The sequence below is a fragment of the Octodon degus genome, unplaced genomic scaffold (assembly GCF_000260255.1).
Source record: "Octodon degus isolate 3935 unplaced genomic scaffold, OctDeg1.0 scaffold00196, whole genome shotgun sequence".
In the NCBI taxonomy this organism is placed as follows: Eukaryota; Metazoa; Chordata; class Mammalia; order Rodentia; family Octodontidae; genus Octodon; species Octodon degus.
In genome coordinates, this window is record NW_004524772.1 from 3,145,418 (window position 1) to 3,166,820 (window position 21,403).

The 21,403-nt window shown below is 38.6% G+C and overlaps 1 protein-coding gene across 2 annotated transcripts in view; it reads left to right on the forward strand.

Moving 5' to 3' along the window:
• Sec24d (SEC24 homolog D, COPII coat complex component) overlaps positions 1 to 21,403 on the forward strand; it is a 101,100-nt gene that overhangs the window by 57,084 nt on the left and 22,613 nt on the right. For both annotated transcript variants that reach the window (XM_004644252.3, XM_004644253.3), the window contains exons 11-14: positions 1,266 to 1,381; positions 7,697 to 7,821; positions 14,405 to 14,596; positions 15,176 to 15,269. In XM_004644252.3, coding sequence (XP_004644309.1) covers positions 1,266 to 1,381; positions 7,697 to 7,821; positions 14,405 to 14,596; positions 15,176 to 15,269 — 527 coding nt within the window. The remainder of the gene's footprint in view (positions 1 to 1,265; positions 1,382 to 7,696; positions 7,822 to 14,404; positions 14,597 to 15,175; positions 15,270 to 21,403) is intronic.

The window sequence follows — 21,403 nt, forward strand, 5'->3', positions numbered from 1 at the left end:
TGCTCTCTTCAGTACAGACTGTCTGTTTCTACCTCTGGAATCATCTCAAGACATTGAACTTTCCAAATTCATATATAACCATGAATGTTGTAAATCTTATTTTAATAGAAATGACCAAAATACAGTAAGAATGTAGAAAAGCCAAGCTTCTGGGGTTTTTTGTTTGTTTGTTCTTCTATAAAGTCCAGCCTTAAAAATTCAGGCCTGTTGTATTGTTAGTTTCACAATAATAATAATAATAAAAAAATGCTTAATTGTAGATTTAAAAGCAAAAGGCATCACAATTGCTTTTATGATTTTTACAAATGAAAATGTTGTTCTTTACAAAATGCTTAAACAAAGAGCGTTGCCAGTTTTTTAAAATACTTGTGTTGGCAGAGGTTTCATAGCCTGCCTGATTAATCTCCAGGCAACAGGAGTTCTTTTTCACAGAGATACCAGGCCTTATTTGTCCAAGTGTTCAGTATGTGACTCATAAGTGTTGCTCTGCTGTTGGGTGACTTCCAGGTCTTTGCCAGAGCTAACCTTCTGAGACATTTGAATCAAATTAGAGTTTTCAGCTGCGATCTTGGTGCTCTGCTTTTTCCCTAATTCAGTAATCCTCTGCACTCTTGAGTCCAATGTTCCAAGATTATTCTGCACACTTCCCATGGCTGAAGGCATTTTCTCATTAGCATGCAATAAATATTTTAGTTAATAGTATATTCCAGATCATCAGTGTTTATCTCTATTAGATATATTGAAATTTGAGATAGAAAGACAGAATTCAAAGCTTGGCATGGTGGCATATGCTTGTAATCCCAGCACTCAGGAAACTGAGGCAGGAAGATCAATGTGAGTTCAAGACCAGCCTGGGCTTCAAAGTGAGCTCAAGGCAGCCTGAACTGCCCTGTCACAAAAAGACACACACACACACACACACACACACACACACATAAATGTAGAGGTGGTTAAATAGGGACAATGAAATATTTGGGTTGTGAGGACTTAAAAAAACAGAACTTCTATTTTTTTGCTTTACAATGGTGCAAGCCATAGCTGTTCTTTGTCATCAATAATTTGTTGAAAGGTCAAGAGGATTGTTAAAAAAACCCTCATACTTTCCACAACATGCTTTTAAACAGTGCATATTTAAAATATATTCTTTCTCAGTTTTAAAATACTTTTTCTTTTTTACTCCCTTCTGCAACAAATTTTAAGAATTTATTAAATTGTCCCAAGTTTGTGAAAACAAAAGATCTCCTTTCTTGTTTTGTTTTTATTAGTTCCACCATTCTATTTCCAACATCTGGACCACATTGGAAGAAGACTGGACCACTATGAGAAGCCTGAGTTATCGCTGGGATCATATGAATTTGTTGCTACTTTGGATTACTGCAGAGTAAGTGTTCTCAGGATTTCAAGTGTTTATCCACTGATGTCAAATTCAAGTGAATAACTTTCATATGTAAAGGGCTGACCCTTGATTCATAAACAGAGCCTTTTAGTGGTGTCAGGAGAATGTAGAACCTGAGACACAGATCCAGCCTTCTGTGTTGCTAGCATGATTCAATCGCTGAACCATTCACTGGAATAATCATTTTAAAAACAGAAATGTGGTACCAGAAATAAGAAACAGTAATTATTTTGTCTTTTCCAGATAGAATATACTGGTTCCTTCATGGGACAAGTCTATAGAGGGCCTCTGCCTGACTTGTTTTGTCAATCATCTCAGAAAATATTGCTTGCCCAGGCGGTAGTTTAACTAATATGGTCAGTAGGACTAGTGAGTGACCTGTTCCCTCACCTCCCTTCTGTGCTCCAGTTATTAGCAGGCCTGGGACCTGGGTCTCTGGTTTTCTTGCTCTAAAATATAGCCATAAGATTCTCCCCACACACTCCTACAAAACTCTTTTATTTCTCTTCCCTTCCCTTCCCTTCCCTTCCCTTCCCTTCCCTTCTGTCTTTCCTTCTCCTTCCCTTCCTTTTCTCTTACCTAAAACATTGAGATAAAAGATTAAACTTTCAGCTGCTTCTCTGTAATCCCAGCACTCTGGGAGACCGAGGCAAGAAGATTACACGTTTGGGCCAGTGACTGAGCAAGACCCTACCTCAAAATAAAATTGGAAAAAAACAATTTTTTTATAAAGGAGCCAAGGCTGTAGCTTAGTGCTGTACCTTGCTAGCATGTATAAGACTCTGGATTCACACTGTAAACTCATCAGCCCCTTTGAAAACTTTATCACTTTATCTAAGATGTTCTTTAGACCAGGATATGTTTCTACTGTTCTGTCACATTGGTATATACTTCATCTGCCAAACTCCTAGTTTTCCTCTAATGCCCAAGTAAAATTTTATTACGTGTGCACATGCAGCTTTTTGTTTTTATTACAGTAGCTACTTACTATAGTTTCTGTGTCTTAATAAACTTGGGCCATGTCTCTGTTTCAGCAGTCTGTCCATGGAATATAATTCTTCTAGTATACTTGCCCTCTTTACAAATTCTGATGTCCTTGGTGACCCCAATCTTGTTCTAGTCATCTTTGTGACATTTTTCTGTGTCTGGAATAGGTAGGCAGTTGACTGATACCTGTGGAATGAATGAGTGAGTGAATGAGTAAATTTGCAGGTGTATTACGGTTTCCAGGACTGAATTTGCCTTCAGTATTTTAGTGATGATTGCATCATTATGGGAGCCTTTTGGAGCTTTATGGTTAAGTGGTGTGAAAAATCACATTTCAGAAAAAAAAAATCACATCTCCTGGGACCTCAGTTCAGATTTCAGTTTATATCTGTAGCGTCACATGTAGGTTTGAAGAATGGGGTCACTGTGACACATTTCCTTATGTTCTCTTCCAAAACTGAATGCCTGCTAATATTTCATTTCCAGAAAACAGCCTCTGGCCCACAGATTTCTTCTATAGATACTTTCTGGGGGATTATATTGAGAACAGATAATATTTGTTCAACTAGACGTTTCTTCAGGTGACTGTTAATTGTTTTGAATTAACATTTATTTTAGTGTTTTATATGCTATCTTGCAATACTAGAAGCATTTATTAGCTTAAAATGTTTAAACATATTTGTGAATATATAAAATCATTTTTGATGCACATGCCTTGTCAAGTGAAAAACATGTTCTGAAGTACAGTTACATTTTAAGAGTTTGTTTGTTCTTTCCTGCTATTGAATGAAGAAGTAGCAGTAGGCAAAACATAAACATTTGATAGGCTAATTAAACACAGTAAAACTATTGTAACTACTGGTAGAAAGTTTATTTACTCAATAGTATAAATCTAATTAAGTTCTAAGTTTCTGGTTCTCTGTCAAAAACCCTACATTGTCTTGATTTTATGCCTTTTTAGTAGAAACTTAGGCAGAAAGTCAAGTCTGTTTCTTGGAACAAAAGTCTTAGAATTTTCAAACTCTGCTACCTGAAAATATTACAGAAATCTAGTGGATGGGAGATCTCACCCAGAAAGCAAAGAGCCAAATTAAAAAATGTACATTTGCAAGAGAATTTTTTTGTAAGCTTAATCTCAATCTTCCTTTTGTTTTTTCCAAGTATACGTCATAGTAAATTCACTGCAGACATCTTTGTATTTAATTACAATATAAATTGCAAATGCAGTAGAATAATGAATTGACTGAGGGATTTGGAGTATGAAAAGGTTTATTTAATTTGCATGCTTATTTTTCACACTTCGCACACCAAAAGGAGAATGGTAAAATCCCATTTTCCCGTTCTGTATTTTAGCTGACCTATGTCACTTTTAGATTCTCAAGCTAGCATCCGTGGAACTCGCACTGTATGTGTGGGTCCATGCTGCAAGTGGTCTGGTGTTTATTTAGTTCTTACAGTGAACCTGAGGAGATGCAAACTACCCTGAAGTGGGAACGGGGCTTAGAGAGCTGGAGAACCAGCGCAGGCCATGTGTGCAGAAAGCAGTGAAGCCAGACTAGATCCGTGTCTGTGTGGCCTCTGACCCCTATTTTCTATCACTGAGCTGTGAGTATGTAGGCAGGCTTTTTACAAAACCACTGAAGAGTTCCCCTGGGAAAAAGCGACCTCAGCTCATCACATAACTAAGATTGGTTTTAAATGTCTGGAACATGTCTGCATATAAAGTGTACCTGAAATGTAAAGTCTCATTCCATGCTATCCTTTTGTTTTCTGAATGAATTTTAATTTACTTTGACATTTACTGGATGCTTAACATATCTAAGACACTTTGTGTGCTGTGAGGATACCAAAATTAGTAAGATAAGTATGCTTGAAAGATACCTATCATGAATAAGCCTGATAAGAAATGTAATAATGATGTAAACTAAAATATGGTACAAATTATAAAGGTAGAGTACAATAATCAGGGTTTGTAAGAAATCAGGGTGGGAAGAGCACTGAGGAGAAAGTGACCATGAGCTGGTTAAACCAAGAGCAGAAAATGAACATGGAAATGAAGCAGATGCTGAACCGGGCACAGAAGTAGTCTGACAGGGTATTGGCTGTGTAGTCCGGTTCTTCAGAGGTGACACAGCCTTTGTGGATGAGTAGCATGGATCGGGTGTGGGGACCACAGAGCTGATGAGTATACGCCTCTCTCTCAAAATGCATTAAAATTCAAGTATGTTTAGAGACACCATGCCAACTAAAATATTTTTCCAGCTAAATTCTTGACTCAAGCTCACTAGGCTGTGGCTTCTACATGAGAAATGTTTTAAAAATTGCAAGCACTTCAGTTGGAGAATTCACATGGAGAAATAGTGTGCAGTAAATCCAGGAAATTGTTGTGAGGTGCAGCCTATCTTATTTTCCTGTGGGTCCAGCATCACATCTTTGGTCTCCTAGGGATTTTTTTTTTTTTTTTTTTTTATGGTACCAGGGATAGAACTCAGGATCTTGCACCTACTAGACAGGCACTTACGCTGCTGAGCTATCTCCCTGGCCCATTCCTAGGTTTTCTATACACTGTTAAATGAATGTTTTCAAGCATCTTCTTCAATGTGCCATGAGGACAATCAAAAGAGAAGAGAGCTATTCCTATTAATGCAACCATCCATCTGTCCATCAATGCGTCCAAGCTTCCATCAACCCACACAAGCATTCACTCAACGTTTATTAAGTCCTCTCTTTGGTGTCATGCTCTGTGCTAGGTCTGGAAACTCAGTAAAGTTCCTGTTCTCAAGGGAGGTAGTATTGTGATACACTGTTTAGCCTGACAATGATCTGTAATGAGAAAAGAGGGACTGGATACAAGAGTGTGTTCAAAGTTCCTGAGATGGGCCAAGGGGGAGAAAATGAGAACAGCGTGACAACATCCCAAGCAACTACAAGTAACATGACTATGTGATACAGAAATTCCACTTTGGGTTATACACTTGAAGTAACTGAAAGCAGGAGCTCAAAAAAGATATTTACACGTATACACTCCCAGCTGGATTATTCACAAAATCCCAAATGTGGAAGTAAACAAGTGTCTATAAGTAAACAAATTACTAACCAACATATGACATATGCATAGAGGGGAATCTTGAAAAAGAAAAAAGTGACATATGATACAAAGTAAATGAATATTGAAAGTTATCACGCAGAATTAAGAACGTTGGTAGAAAAAAGATAAATATGTGATTCTATTTATGTGAAGTATTTGAAGTAGTCAAATACAGAAAGTCAAATGGTAGGCTCAAAGGACTAGAGAGGAGTTGGGATAGAAAGTTGTGTAATGGGCACATTTTTTTTTTTTTTTTTTATAACAAAAAGAGTTTTGGAGATGGTGATGGTGGTGTTACCCTGCAAATGTACTCAACGCCACCAAACCATACACTTAAAAATGGATCTTTCTGTGGCATTCTGCTGCAGTTAGCTGGCCTGCTGATTTGCAGCTCACAGGGAAGCCAGGATGAGAGGGTTTGATGTGTCAGCTGTTGGAATGCAGTGGAATATGCTTTCCGTGATGGAGCTCATGTTGAGAGATGAGAGGAAGGCCTTATATATTACCCTTGGCTGGCAAAGCAAGTTGGAGTGAACAGGTGGAATCACAGTGTAAGGAAGGTAGTGGTGTAGTCCTTGGTTATCTAGGCATACGAAGAGTAGAGATGAGGTAAAACATAGTGGAAAAGTCATTTGCGAAGATAAATTGATAGAAATCAATGATTGAAGGAAGGAGGCCAGTTCTATCTAATTTTGGGTTTCAAAGACTTTGGGTTGTGATGTAGCAATATCATCAATATTGATAGAGGAACTGAAAGAGAATGTGGTTCAGGGAAGTGATAAATTAACTTTTCATATGTAGAAAACAAGGTACAGTGAAGTGTTCCTGAAGGCTGGAGAGAGGGGTAGTGTGCAGGGGGAAGTAGACTATGCTGACATCAGGAGAGAGCCAAGAGTGGGAAGATGCATTTGGGTTTGTCACAAAGAGGTCTTGAGTCAGTTAGTCCAAGTGGTTATTTTCCTCAAATATGTTGGTATAATCTGTGTTATGAAATAGTTTGATGGAAATCAGGAATTATTTGCAATAAAAATTACATAGAGTTCCTTCAGCTCTTTGTCACTCTGATTTTGCTTGTGACAAAGTGATGAAGTTTTCAAATTAATGATTAATGAATCTTATAACATTTTAAAATCTAAAATAAAGAAATTTGGGGCCAGTTATATTGGCGCAAGCCTATAATCCTAGAACTCAGGAAGCTGAGGCGGGAAGATCACCATAAGTTCAGGGCCAGCCTGGGCTCCATAAGAAGTTCAAGGATACCCTGGACTATATACATAGTGATACCCTGACTCAAAAAAAGAAAGACTTTTATTGAAATAATGTTCTATCTTACCTCATAGTAGCTATAGAATAAGTCAGTAAGATAATTTATAGATAGTTCATCTAATTTTATAATAATTAAGCTGTTGTATTTTAGAGCATTTTTATGATTTATCATAAAGCTAAAAGTTCATTTGCCTTAAGTCTTTATTATCGGTCACTAATGCTGTTTGCTTGTGGCTGTCTTTTCTAAATATTTTAAAAGTCCAAACTGAAGGACCACTTCGTAAGAGCTATTTGAAAACCAGCCAGAAAAGAGACATGGGTTGCTAGAAACCATTTTCATAGCAGCTGCTTTATGTTACAGTAATTGTTTTAAACACACTCAGAAAAGGCCATCTTACCATAAATATGAAATAAATTAAGCTAGGGTTTAAGAATATGATGCACGATTTTAAAGTATGCAGTTATGTAGCATTCCACTTCATATCTAAAACTGAAGATGATAAAAGAAGAGATTTGAATATAGTGAGATCCCAATTAGTGAGGTTTTATAGCAGTTTCAAAAAGAAATGCTAATTATTACATATACTGTGTGTTAGTACAAATTTTTCAGGGTTTCAAGAACATTTTGTCTTCTAAAATAGCATTAGTAGCAAGGCTGGTCACAATACTGAACTTCAGGAATTTGTAGTAACAAAATCTTTGAAACTTTGCAAAAGTGAGCCTTCTCTGCTAGATGTTTTAATGCTGTCTGGCTCAGGTCGTATCCTGGAAAATAAATGGCTTCCTTTATCTTTTTTATAGCATAAGAGTCTGTGTTCTAGAAAGTAATTTGGTTTCACAGATGTTATATGTAAATATTAGATGAAACATCTGATCACTTCAGGGGTTGCTCGTGTGTTCTAATTTACTTGTGAAGCGTATTGACTTCATAGCTACATGATATGTTTGCTTTCTTGCAGAAGAATAAGCCTCCCAGCCCACCAGCCTTTATCTTCATGATTGATGTTTCATATAGTAACATAAAGAATGGCCTTGTCAAGCTCATATGTGAAGAACTGAAGACTGTGCTGGAGAAACTTCCAAAGTAAGGGTTCAACTACTTCTTGTGTAATGCACACAATAGTGCTGAATGAATAGGGGCCAGAAAACAAGTTGATATCTTTCGCCGATGAAGACATTGGACAGTTACTGATATGTCAGCCAGCACCAGTTTTTTATAAGTCCTTAAAACACCCAGAGTGGTCTTTTAAATAAGGCAATAGAATCAAGCTGACAAGGACTACTACCAGGGTTTGAAAGTATTCAAAACGCACTTTACCCTGTATTAAGAATCTGAGCAGTGTGGGGGGAGAGGCTGTTCATTTTTAAAACTACTGATTTTCCAGTGGAATCTGGTAGTTTCTAGGCCTTGCAGAGAGTTCTAAGGATAAAAAAAAACAAAACGAAACAAAAAAAACTGTGCTGTCATGGACATTTGGTTCAGATGGTAGTATTTTAGCCAAATTTCTTTTTGCTCTTAATATACCATCTAATGCAGTTGGCACTTGCAGCTTCGCTACCTCTGTGTGTGACTGTTAAGAGATAAGTCATTGCTCTTTCCCTTTCCTTTCCTGTCCTTGTGGTACATACAAGGAAAGGAAAAACTAACTCTGATAGTTAAGAGATGTTAATCCCAACCCCTGACCTTGGCTTCAGGAGGCTATTTGGAATGTCACCTGCACTAGCTTAAAAGAGTAACTCAAGTCAGTTGCAGGCTTGCCATAAAGACGTATAAAACTACACACAAATCCAGCCCCAAATAAACACTGGGAGAAAAAAAAATCAGACTTGTTTTGAAGGAAGTAAAGGTATTTTGACTGCAAAAAAGCTTTTTTATCATTTATTTATTTGGTAGCGGGTCTCACTACACAGCTCAGCCTCATAGTGATCCTCTTGTCTCAGCCTCCCCAGTTCTGGGATCACAGGCATGCAACACCATGCCCAGTTTTGGTGGCAGGCTCAGTGCGGGCTGGCATGGCATGCAGTACTGGGGATTGAACCTAGACTGCCAGTCTGTCTCTCCATCCCAAGTAAAGACTTTATGAGAGAGATTTTAGAAATGGCACTGCATAACTGCTTACATGCTTTTAGTTTTCTCTTCTGTCTCCTCTAAAACTAATTCAAATATCAAAAGATTTAACTTATTGCATTACACAACCTCGCTGTTACTGGGAGGCACTTGCATCTTGTAAAGAGATGGGAGAGCAAGGGAAACCATACTGTCCTTGGAGCAGCTTGGCTCAGGCAGAGAAAAGACGGAATGCTGTCTGAGGGGAAGAGCTGTATTTGTTTTCAGCCTTCCTGCTCCTCCTTCCCCCGTTCATACATGGTGGTATCTCTTCGGCGAGGGAGTTTGGGGGCCTCGGGACTGTCCTCGGCCACCACCCCCCCAGGAGTCTGGAAGCTCACTGCTCCATATCCCTTCCACCTTAGACCGCGGTGTGGTCCGTGTGGGTCTCTCACACATGAATTCGGGACCTCCCAGGAGTAGTTTTGTTTGTATCTCTGAAGCTGAAGTCATAATATTCTCTAGGGTGGTTTAGAAAAGCAGTGGGGATGTTTAAAAACACTGAGGTGATTTCAAACTGAGCTCTGAAATGAGAAATGAGCAAGCTGGCAACAGTGGTAGGAGGAAGGCCTCTGATGGTGGTGACTTGTGACTGGCGTAGTCTCATCCATTCGGAGGAGCTGTGAGAAGATGCACTTTATTATGGCTGATAATTATAATGGGGCTGTTTTCATTTAAAGCTGAAGTTTGACTTGTTTCATATGAAATGGAAACCTCCAGTTTCTGAAAACAGCTCTCCCTCTTCTTGTTCTCTTAGACTGATTGAATTGGTCTCACCTATTCTATAGAATACTCTCCCAACTCGTGGTTGCTTTTCAGTGCTCTGGTGATATAAAGCTTCTATCCTGTTGATATATAAGACAGAAGTTACAGTCTTTCCTTTGGTGTCACCGTGACTGTCTCAGTGGAGCAATGTGTGACTTGGAAAAAGATAGGAGACAAAAGTAAGAAGTACTGCTTGTTCTCTGCCTTTAGTCAGCTGTCTCTTAAAAAGGTTTTTTTTTTTTTTTTTTTTCAAACTAGTTACCTTTCCCTCTTTTATCTTTTAAAACAAATCTGGTTGTTTATTGTCCTCAGAAATTTAATTTGGGCTACATATATATTACCATTTTAATGGTAAGGTTTTCCCATCAATTTGATTTATTTCTTTGTACTAAAGCAGGTAACATGCCAAATAGCCTTTTTAAGGCACAGCCTGAAGTCTTGATTAATGTCTTAGGGTATGTTCATCTCTGAGCTAATCTTTTGAAAATAAAAAGTTATTCAACGTTGAGTTTGTATCACTGGCCTGGCCAAGTTGCCAGACTTTGCTGACTAATCTGGAACACTAAGGAAAAATCTTGAAATGATTCACCTGTTACTCAGATCAAGTCTTTGGGTTATTTTGAGGGTGTTCTGTTTGTTTTTAATGATGCTGTAACGAGAGTGTCTGAAATGCATGATGTTGAGAGTTTCTGGTTCATCTACCTGGTGACATCCTCAGTGCTACTCTGTGAGCTTCACGCTGTTCCAAGGACTGGGGCAAATGCTGAGAAATGCATAACTGAAAAGCAGCAGCAAGAATGTTAGACTTCATGGTATCACTGATGTAACTTTATAAAACTTGTGTACAATTAATAGGAAGAAGAGGCTATGAATTTGTTTTCTTCTTGTGGATATAACTTAATGAAATAGTTGTAGTATTGAAAAAAATAGAACAATTTTTCATTTCACAAACAATAATTTGAAAAGCATGTTCCCATGGAGATAAGTAATGCTATTTTTCCAATAATAGAGATGTTCTGATTAGATGCTTTTAATTTAAGTTTCAAGTAAATCCTGTGAATCCCAGGATATTTCTTTCCCATCACTTTAACATGTCCGAATTCAATGAGAAAGAGAAATCTAGATTCTTCTTTTTTATTTTAAAGAGAAAAGAATAAAAGTAACAAAACAGTTTCAAAACAGGTTGGTAGGCTAGTTATAGTAATTAATACATTGAGCATTCTTATCTTCATAGTAGTTATTCAGAATACAAGATATATGCATAAGTCTTCTTTATAGCTTTTCTTTTATATATTTTATTTTAATTGCTTTCAAATATTCAAAATTAGCTATTTAAAGAGAGTAAAATTCTTTCATGATTTTCTGGAATTGTGTGCATGTGTGTATTTGTGTGTGTTGTATTGGAGGCTGAAACCGGGATCTTCACACTGAGCTAGATCCCTAAACCCTTTTTAAAATTTTTGAGCCAAGTCCTCGCTGTATTATTAAGTGGCCCAGGCTGGTCTCAGACTCTCCATTCTCCTGCTTCAGCCATGCGGTGCTGGGGTTATAGGCATGTGCCACCATGCCCAGGGATGATAATTTTAGCTCACACAATAGAAGTTTTACTTGGAAATGAAATCTTAACCAACATTGTGCTAGTAAACCATTTCTCAAGTACACAAAGTCTTAATCTTTTTTTTTTTTTGGAACCAGGGATTGAACTCAGGCCCTTGCGCTTGCCAGGGAAGTGCTTATTCCACTGAGCCATCTCCCTGACCCTATGTACACAAAGTCCTGACTTATAGTATTTGCTTATTTCTCTCTATATAAATTTGTCTGGCCTGGAACTCATTATGTAGCCAAGGCTGACCTAGAAATTTTAGTGATCTTCCTGCCTCAGCCTCCCAAGGCCTGAGGTTATGGGCATGCTTGTGCCACTATGCCCAGCCTAAGGTGGCAGCACTAAGCCAAAGTTATAGAGTTGCAAGTCTTAGCTTATTATTTTGGGCTATAGCTTGCCATCCCAAGTCCCTTGATGCTTTACCAAGGATATTGAGGTTAATTATCCTCAAAAAAGTTTCCAGTTCTCCACATTATACTGGCATTACTGGGCACTGAGAGGGACATTTATTTTGGAAAAAAGGAAAAACACTTTGTTCAAAACTAGCTCGGAGGAGGTGGAAGGGCCTTGTGTTACCACAAATCACTGTCTTCTGTATCTAGCTGTGCAAGGACAGTATATAGAAACAGAGGAGAAAGGGAATGCAGTGAGACAGTGGGCAGGCTTGCGGAATCCCTCCGATCCTTCAGTGCCCTCCCTCTCTGTGGAAGGAGACAAGGCCAGGCCTCCTGAGCCAAGCATCCGTGTAGTTTGTCTACTCAGAGTTTCGTTTTGCTGGAGTGTAGTGGTTACAGGAGGCTCTATACTACTGACAGAGACAGAGGACGTAAACCTTGGGTACTGTACCTTATTAGCTTCTGAGAGGAGCCAGAGACTATTGGCAGAGGACCATGGCCCGTTAAATGAAGTTGGCACGTGTTAAGAACCCAGTGAGAATGGTCATACTATAAGCTTTATAGAAATTAAAAGAAGTGACTTCAGGTTGACAGCATAGGGCAAAGGTTTATGCTTGGTCTTAACCAGTAAAACTCTAACCATCAGGAGAAGGGCGAATCCAGATGCGGTGTAGTGTAGCACAGTAACTAGTGTAGTGTTGTCTGGCATCATGTTGTATCTTATCATATAGTATAGAAGAGTGGTTAGTTCCATGAAATCATACAGTTAAAATACTGGGTGTCGTATGCATGTCTGTGTATAGTCACACACACACACACAGACAGACACACAGGGGGGCAGGGGAAGAGAGAGAGAGAGAGAGAGAGAGAGAGAGAAAGAGAGAGAGAGAGAGAGAGAGAGAGGAGAGAGAGGAGAGAGAGGAGAGATTCCATGTCTGAAAGTGTTCCGGGTATCCAAAAGGTAAGTGTTCACCATGTACTTTTGGAAGAGACTTTCAGAATCTATTTAAATTGTCCATTCACCCATTTATCAAGGCCACAATGAATACTTTCCATGTAGCAAAGAGAGTAGAGAAGGAATAGAGTACAGCTAAAATCAGTAATTGCCAGCCTGTATTTCAACAAAATATCAAAGAAACTGAGAAGTTTACAGTGGAATCAGATATTTGAACTTGAGGTGCTTTCACCCAGCTCTTATGTTTTCCTTTTCTTAAACTCAAGTAACTATGTCATGCAGAAAATTTAGGATCAAATCAGGTTCTTCAGAGATGTTGTCGCCTAAGCATAACTACTTTTATTTACAGCTAAGAGTCAAGAAAATACATGCACCCACTGAGGCTTTCTTCAAACCATTTAGGACGGTATCATGTCCACTATTAAAAATTCCAGCACTTCTAGAATCTCAGTGTTTTGTTTTAGTGAGGGGCGGGGTGGTGGGCAGAGAATGAAACAATGCCCTCTGTGCCCGGGAACGAGAGTCTGGACCACTGAATTCCGAAGAGATTTACTGTAGACTGGTGTGAGAACATTCATGTTGCTTTATTTTCAAGAACATTAAGATCTTCTTTTAGAACTCCTAAAATAAAAAATCTACTATTTGTTACAGTTTCAGAACTTCTTTCACTTTGTCATGACTATGGCAAATGGTCACTTAATAACAATTATACTGTCAATTTATAAACGTAATTTACACATTATACAACATGTAGTTCTTGAAGTCTAACTCTCTTTTTCTTCTTCCCCCTCCTCCTCTGAGCTCCTCCTCCTCTTACTTCCCCACCTCCTTTCTCCCTCACCTCCTTTCTTCTCGTCCTTTGTCTTTGTCTTCATTTTTGTCTTCTCCTTCTCTTCCTCCTCTTTCCTTCCTTCCTTCTTCTTACTTGATTAACCTATGAAGATTTTCTAAGGTACATAAATAAGGATCCTATGGCCAGCCAAATAGCTCAGTAGATTAAAGTGACTGCAGGGGCTGGGGAGATGGCTAAGCAGAATAAATGCTTCCCTGGCAAGCACAAGGGCCTGAGTTCAATACCCGGTTCTGCAAAAAAATAAAAAAAAAATAAAATAAAGTGACTGCAAGCAGGTGCAGGGCCCAGGGGTTCAATCCTTGGGCCTGCTGTGCAGGCCCTGCCCCCAGGATGTGCTGAGCTGGCAATTGAGACTGGGTGTGGTGGCGCACCTGTAATCCCAGCACTTGGGAGGCTGTAAACAGGCGGATCACTATGAGTCCAATCTAGTAGTGAGACCCTGAATACCCTATAGACCCCTCCCTAAAAAAATACAAAACAAACAAACAAAAAACAAATAAATAAGGATCCTATTTTGATTTAAAATAAAAAAGCTGTACTAGTAGTAATATGAATATGCCTTTCTCTTTTCTTGCTTCAGATATTCCATTTGTTTTCCTGACTTTCTGGCAACTTCTAAGGGTGCTTTGTTTATATAAAGAATGTATTAATGTACCTTGTTTATGGGAATAAAAGGAAAATCTTATAATTTACTGAGGATTAATAAATATATATTAAAGATACAGGAATAAATGTTTTTCGTAATATCTATTTGATTTTTTTAACCTAGAATTTTTTAGAATCTTTCTTTATCAGCTTCCTGATTTTTACAGTAACTCTTCATCCCCCAGTGAGAATTGTTTATTTCTGGTAACAGAAATGAAATCCAGTATTTTAAACATACATTTCATATTTTTATGGAAGACATGCATAATGAATTTCAGAAAGAAATTATCCTCTCATTCTAAATTTATAAACGGACCCCAAAAAACACATTGTTTTTTGCATAGGGAGGAACAAGAAGAGACATCTGCAATCCGAGTTGGTTTTATCACATATAATAAAGTCCTCCATTTCTTCAACGTGAAGAGTAATCTGGCCCAGCCCCAGATGATGGTGGTGACTGACATTGGTGAAGTCTTTGTTCCACTGCTGGATGGGTTCCTTGTCAACTATCAAGAATCTCAGTCTGTGATTCACAAGTAAATATGATGGGCTTTATAATTAAATATGAGTCAGTTGTCTTTTAGTTGCATTGTATCTTGATTCAGTTGTATAATTTTGTCATTAGCAAAGGGATTTTAAAACATGAATCATAAAACTCTATCATTTAGATGAGCTCTGTCTCTGGAATATATATACTAGTAGCTAAGCAGGAGAAGTTTTTTAAACTTACTCTGAGCCTTATGAATTCATATTCTTTGCAGAAAAGGTGATTCACAGGAGATATTTCCTGCATGTGAATGAATATATTCAATGATGTTAATAGAGATATAGCTGCTGTATGGCATACAGCTTCTGTATTCAGAATTCATGGTCTAAGAGATCAGTGATAGTGAATAGAAAAATGCCTGCAAAGTGTGATTTAGTTAATGTTAAATCTAAATTCTAGATTTTAGTGCCAAACTATGCTTAGATATACCTGTGAAGTATACACAGAGTGTTGGACCCCAAATGAGTACCACAATGTGTTTAAGCTTGAAATGTCAGTAATTTATTTTTTGAAGTTCATGACAAATATACTAAAGATTTAAAGACTTCTGCTTACTCATTTCTTATAGTCTATTGGACCAGATTCCTGAGATGTTTGCAGACTCTAATGAAAATGAGACTGTCTTTGCTCCTGTCATCCAGGCTGGCATGGAAGCATTAAAGGTGAGAAGAAGTCACTTGTGTGTGCTGATGGGCAGATTTATAAGCAGAGGGCTACAAAGGAAAGAGAGAGGGAAAGGAGGGAGGGAGGGAGGAAGGGAGGGAGGAAGGAAGGAAGGTAGACTGACTGAGTTCCCTAAGACTCTCAGGACTTCTCAGAAGAAAATGGCCCACATGAAGGGCCAGCAAAGTAGCTCAGCAGACTAAGTACCTGCCTAGGCAAATGCAGGAACCAGGGTTTGATCCCCAGTACTGTGTGCCATACTGGCCCTGCCCCCAGGCATGCTGAGCTGGCCACCAAGGCCAAGCCTGGTGGCACACACCTGTCATCCCAGCACTGGGGAGGCTGAAAACAGGAGGATCACTACAAGTCTGAGCTGTGTAGTGAGACTCTGTACCAAATACATAAAATTAAAAACAAACAAACAAAAAAAAAAGGTCTGCATGACATGTTGCACCCAGTGTTTACTTTCCGGTACTGTTTGCATCTGAGCAACTGATTTTGTCAGGATTTCCAGCTTAGCTCCTCCCCTTGGCTTTTATGTGAACTTTATGTGATCTATTTTAAAATTAGTTGAACAGTATCTAAACTCTAAGAGGAAAACAATTCCCACCTCACCCTCCTCTTCCTTGGAGTTTTTAAACATGTGAGGGCAAGGCCTGGGACAGTCAGTGACAAAGACGAGAGCTTGCTGAGGGCCTCCTTGCTTGGCAGAAGTGGATGGGAGGTTGGCTGGCCATGTGTCCAGCTGGGAAGCTGAGCCCACATGGCTCCAGTCATCTTCTGTAATAAAAACAGTAAGCTGGAGAAGGCAAATGGTTTAGGGGCACTTACTCTAAAACATTATCACTTTACCATGGGAGTCAAATCTCTGTCTCTGACAGCTAATTCTTAAAATTAGATTTTAAATTTTATAATTGAAATTAAGTTCAAATTAACTTTTAAAATAAAATGGTTACTAATAATATCAGTAAAAGTGATCCCAGCAACAAGGACAGTACAGAACTGAGCATCTGGACTCCATCCCACATATCTGCTTTGTGCCTGATTTTGTGGTTTGGTTCTGAGGTACAATGATTCTTGCTTAGATTTTGTTTTTGTTTAGTTTGTTGATCTGTGGCATAGTCACTTGTGAATCATGTGCTGTTTTTTTTTGGGGGGGGGAGTGTCCTGAAAGTCTCAGAGTGCATGTCAGTTTAACAAATTAGTTATAACTTTTACATCTGAAAATGACTTGAAGATGTTAGAGCTCAGCCAGAGGAATCCAACAGTGAAAAATGTGAGCGATACAGAAAGCTCTGTGGATTTTTCTTTTATCCCATGTTGCTAAAAACAAATGTTCTAATATCATTGTGTTAGTTTGTTGTTGTGAATGTTGTTCTTCTCTATGTGTGATTTTCTCATCACACGTGACCTCACAAGTCGTCTTACTCTAAGTTAGGCCTGGGGATAATACTGTTTGTGTGCTCCTCGCTGAGAGGAAAGATGGCGCATGCATATAGCCTATCCCATCTGTTAAGAGCAGAAAGCCACGCAGGGTGTGCAGCCACCCTTTGGTGGCCTTGAGGTCCAAATCCCAGCTCAGCCCCTTACTTCCCCTCTGAAGAGGGTCTCTAAGTAGTGTCTTGTAATAACGGTTACCAGAGGAGGTCTAGAGGCTGCTTGGAAGCACTGAAAGAAAAATGTAAATCAAATGTGTTTACATGCACTCCCTGGATCAAGGATTTGATCTGAATTATGACACATTACTGAGAAAAGTGTTCTTCATAACCATGGTGTTCTGCGAGGTCTCTCTCACCATACAATGGCTGTGGCAGTCTGTATTCCCTGCTCTCAGTCATAGTCAAGTTCATCGCGGTGTGTCTGCAGCTCTTCTGCATTTCATTTTTTATTATATTTATAGTTTTGTTGTTATACTAATGTTTCTTTTTACCTTGAAGTTTAAATATGGGAAGAAACTGTTGCCTAAGTATTGCAAGGCAGAAAACGTCATAAATACAAAGCTAATCAATAGTATTCTTCTTATGAAATGGAATGTTATAAAATGATACTTTGGAGCACACTGGCCGTTGCTGTTATGTTGCTGTGAGCTGATGGTGCTGTTCTCCCAACACCAGCCTTTCCACCGAGGCTCAGTGATGTCTTTCCTTGACTTACTAGTCATAGAATCAGAAGAGGTAGAGATGCTTAGTAAAAATGCAGATTTCTGGTCAACTCCCAGAGGTTCTGCTCATTAATGCCCCAATTATTCTGATGTTTATCTGTGCCAGGGGGGCTCCTAGTATGAAGAATCATTCATTCTGTAACTTCTGAGTGTGTTCCCTTAAGGTGGAAGAAGCACTACTCAGTGTGCTACTTTTGCTCTAGGAATTCTTTGACTATCCTGATTTAACTTCTTGCCTTCAGTTTCCAAATTATGGTTAAAATCAGTACCTTTCTGAGCAAAGTTTGCTTGCTTTTATAGAATGTTCTGTAATACACAATGCATTTATGTATTCAACTTTGTAATGAGTAGAAAGGGTCACTGGCTGATTTCTTAGTCGCTTACTGTAACTGCTCTAGCTCATGATGCTTCTTTTATCCATAGCTGCTCAAGAAAATATTAAGACATTTAAAGTAAATTTATAAGGATTTTTTTCCCTGACCTTGTTAGACACTTCTAGTTTTTGTTTTATGTTTTACTTTTGTCTTTGATTCTATTTTATATGTGATTCTAATCATCTTTCTTCTAATTCCCTTTGTAAGATGCTAATATGAATAATACGGAAAAATTTCTCCTATATCTAATCAGGAAAATTATGAGTGATTTTAATTCATTACATAAGAGCAGAACTTCTGTAGCACAATTGGCACTTGTCCACAGTGAATGCTTTTTGCTTCATGATGTGTGTGTGTGTGTGTGTGTGTGTGTGTGTATGCGCACATGTGTGTGAGCTTAGCCAGCTTCGGCGGAGTCATATTTTTATTGTATTTGCAGATTTTTTTGTAGCTGAAAATCAGACTAAAGTTTATGTCTCTTATATAGGAAGTGTGAAATTCTTGCCTGAAGTCATTAGGCTATAAGCTAAAATATTTGAGAATTTGCAGAGTAGTATCAGAATGTTACAAAGTTATTCATCCACTTGTCCTTTTAACCATTAAGAATGTATCAAATGCCTGTAGTTTTTGTAAGGCAATTTACTGTCTCCTCATAAATTGTGTGGCAGACAAGAGGCAACTCTGTCATACAAGACATAACATTTGTTGCTTGCATTTAAAAAGGGGATGGAGCCAGGTGTGGTGGTGCACACTGGTAATGCCAGGACTCGGGAGGTTGAAGCAGGAGGATCCATGCAAATTCAAGTGCAGCCTGAAGGCCAGCCTGGATTGTCTGCAAAGGGGGGTTTGGTGGGATGGGGGAAGGCAGAGAGTAACTTTGGAAAATGTGAGACTGTGGCTGGTCAGTCCAGCAGCTCAGGATATTCTCCATGGGAGACTGGAGATGGCAGTCTCGTCTGGGGACAGGGAGCAGAACTGAGGAAACAGCAAAGTGAAATTCTGATTGCATATTAAGTGAAGGCTTTAAGAACTGGAATGCCCTGTTGGAGTTGCAGCTTTTCTTTCAATCAGATAGATGCCAAGAAAAATCTCTATATAAATTAAGCACTAATAAGCTTCTTAAAGCAAACAGAGTGGACATAAACTAACAAAAAAACGTGCTTATTTGTCGCAGGCATAAACAGGAATGCTGGAATGCTAATCTGCATAGTTTCCCAGAAGGCCTTGAAATACCCAGCTAACGGATACAGTTTTCTGCTGTGGATGTTTCTGGGTCCACAGCATCTTAGAAACTTACCCTCTTTTTAATTTTTTTTTTTTCATAGTCCTTCAAAGTCTGCAGTTCTTTCAGAACCTGACCTGTGTAATCCGAACTGTATATGAACTGCTGACACTTGCTTTGAGTTTGGTCAAAAAATAATTTTCTGTGTTAGCTATGACTTGCACAAGTTAGTAAAACTACATAAATAAGAATTGGGTTAAAAAAAAAACAGAGGCAATTAGCCTTTAATAGTTGTGCCTAAATTACATCAAAACTTACCTATAAATTGTCAACATCTGTATCTAAATTTGATTTCAAGGGAAAACATCACAGCAGGCCTCCTATAGGCACATGTGGGGTGCATGGAGAGGGAGAGGAGTGGAACTGGTAGGGCTAGAGAGAAGCGAAGCCAGTGTCTTTTCCTCTCTGGAGCCCTCCAGCCACGGATGACAGTGGAATACACGAGGTTGTGAAATAGTGACACTAATTCTGGAAGAGTGTGTGTTCAAGCACGGAGGGGGAGGCAGCAGGCTGTGCCCACGGTGTGAGCAATGTCTCCCTCAGGGCAAAGGCGCTGGCGCTGTTTCCATGTGTGTGTTCTCAAGGCCAGTCCACAAGCTGCTTTCTGCCTGAAGATTTCATGTCTTTCGCCTAGTTCATAGGACTCGCTCTCGCGGGGAGAGGGGGATGTGGGGCAAGACATAAATCTTGGAAAGATATAAACTATAGCATACTGTAGAGCCTTCTCTAATTTAAATTTGCTACTTATAAAAGATTATATGTGATTAATGAAATGATGGATCTAAAATTAGCATCAATTATTGAAAGAAAAAATAAAGACAACTTTGGGCTTTTTTCTCAATATTGAACCTTAGTTTTAGTGGGTCTTGAGTTTTTGTCAGTTTTACTCTCTGAACCATTTAACAAGACAGTCCTGTATGTTCAGTCATGATTAACACTATCTACTCAACCGAGTTCTCCCTACAATAGTTTATGTAGTTACTATTTTGTATTATATATTCAGTAACTAAAGCATAAAGAAGCATTTTCCAGTGTTCCTCCACTGATAAAATGCTAGGATTCAGTCCTTGCAGGTAGTAACTAGGACCTGTGTTCTTAAAACCTGCAGTGTAAAATTACAGCATGTTCATGATAAGTGAATGTCCAGATCAACAGAAAAAATATCGACAGTGAATTTCTTAGGAGAACTAAATAAGTCAAGCAAGAAAAACTGGGCGTTTTTTAACTTTGTAACTTTTCTGCTATTAAAATATGTTCAGCAGTGCTTTTATACTAACTAATAAACAGAAAATTTCTTTTGCTTTTCACAACTTTATTTCAACATAACTATGCTTACAGCAGAAATTTAAAAATAGAAAACTGAAACATTCGCCATGCTTAATTTCCTATCTGTAATTTTTCACTGTCACTTTCCTCTTCTTCCTCTCCTTTTTCTTCCTCCACTTCATTTTGTCAGTAGGTGCTGGAATTGAAAGACATGCCTTGTGCTTCCTAGGCAGTGACCTTACCGTTGTGCTGCATCTTTTGTGCTTTTTAACATTTTCAAGTTTTGAGACAGGTTCTCACTAAGTTGCCCAGGCCGACCTTGACCTTTCCATCTTCCTTCCTCAGCCTTTTGAGTAGCTGTGACAGTGACTGCAGGCCTGTGCCTCCCTGCCCTGCAAGCACCTCTCTTACTAATACTGTTTCTGTGCATAGCTTTCAGCTAGGGACGCATCCAGCATTAAGGTCCCAGCTCACAAATTCTTCCTCACTATTGGCCACAACAAACAGCAGCAGATACATGCACTGTGACCCCATTGCTGTGACACATGCCACAGAATTATGTCAGAATGTCACTGGTAAGAGACACGTTACAACAGGGATAACCTTGCATTCTCTTCATTTGTTTTTCAAAGGAATTAGTCACAAATCTAAGCACTTTGTTGTAAGTAGCCTACTACTAAAGATACATCAAGCAGCTGACCCAGCAGAGCCATGAGTCCCACTCAGCACAGTCTTTGTTTTTTGTTTTTGTTTTTGTTTTTTACTTTTTTTTTCATAATTTTATTGAGAAACAAATAGCAATGACAGTTTCAAATCAAATTGGTTGGACAGTTTCTTTTTTGTGTGTGTGCTTTACTGATTTTCTCTCTTTTCTTTTTTCCTAATTTTATTGAGAAACAAAGAGCAATGAGACAGTTTCAAATCAAATTGGTAGGACAGTTTCAATAAATAACACATTGTATACATTTTTCCTAGTGGTTAATTGCTGTACAAGATGCGGACATGATATCCTATTTACAAACACTATTAGAACAAATCCCTCTATTCGTT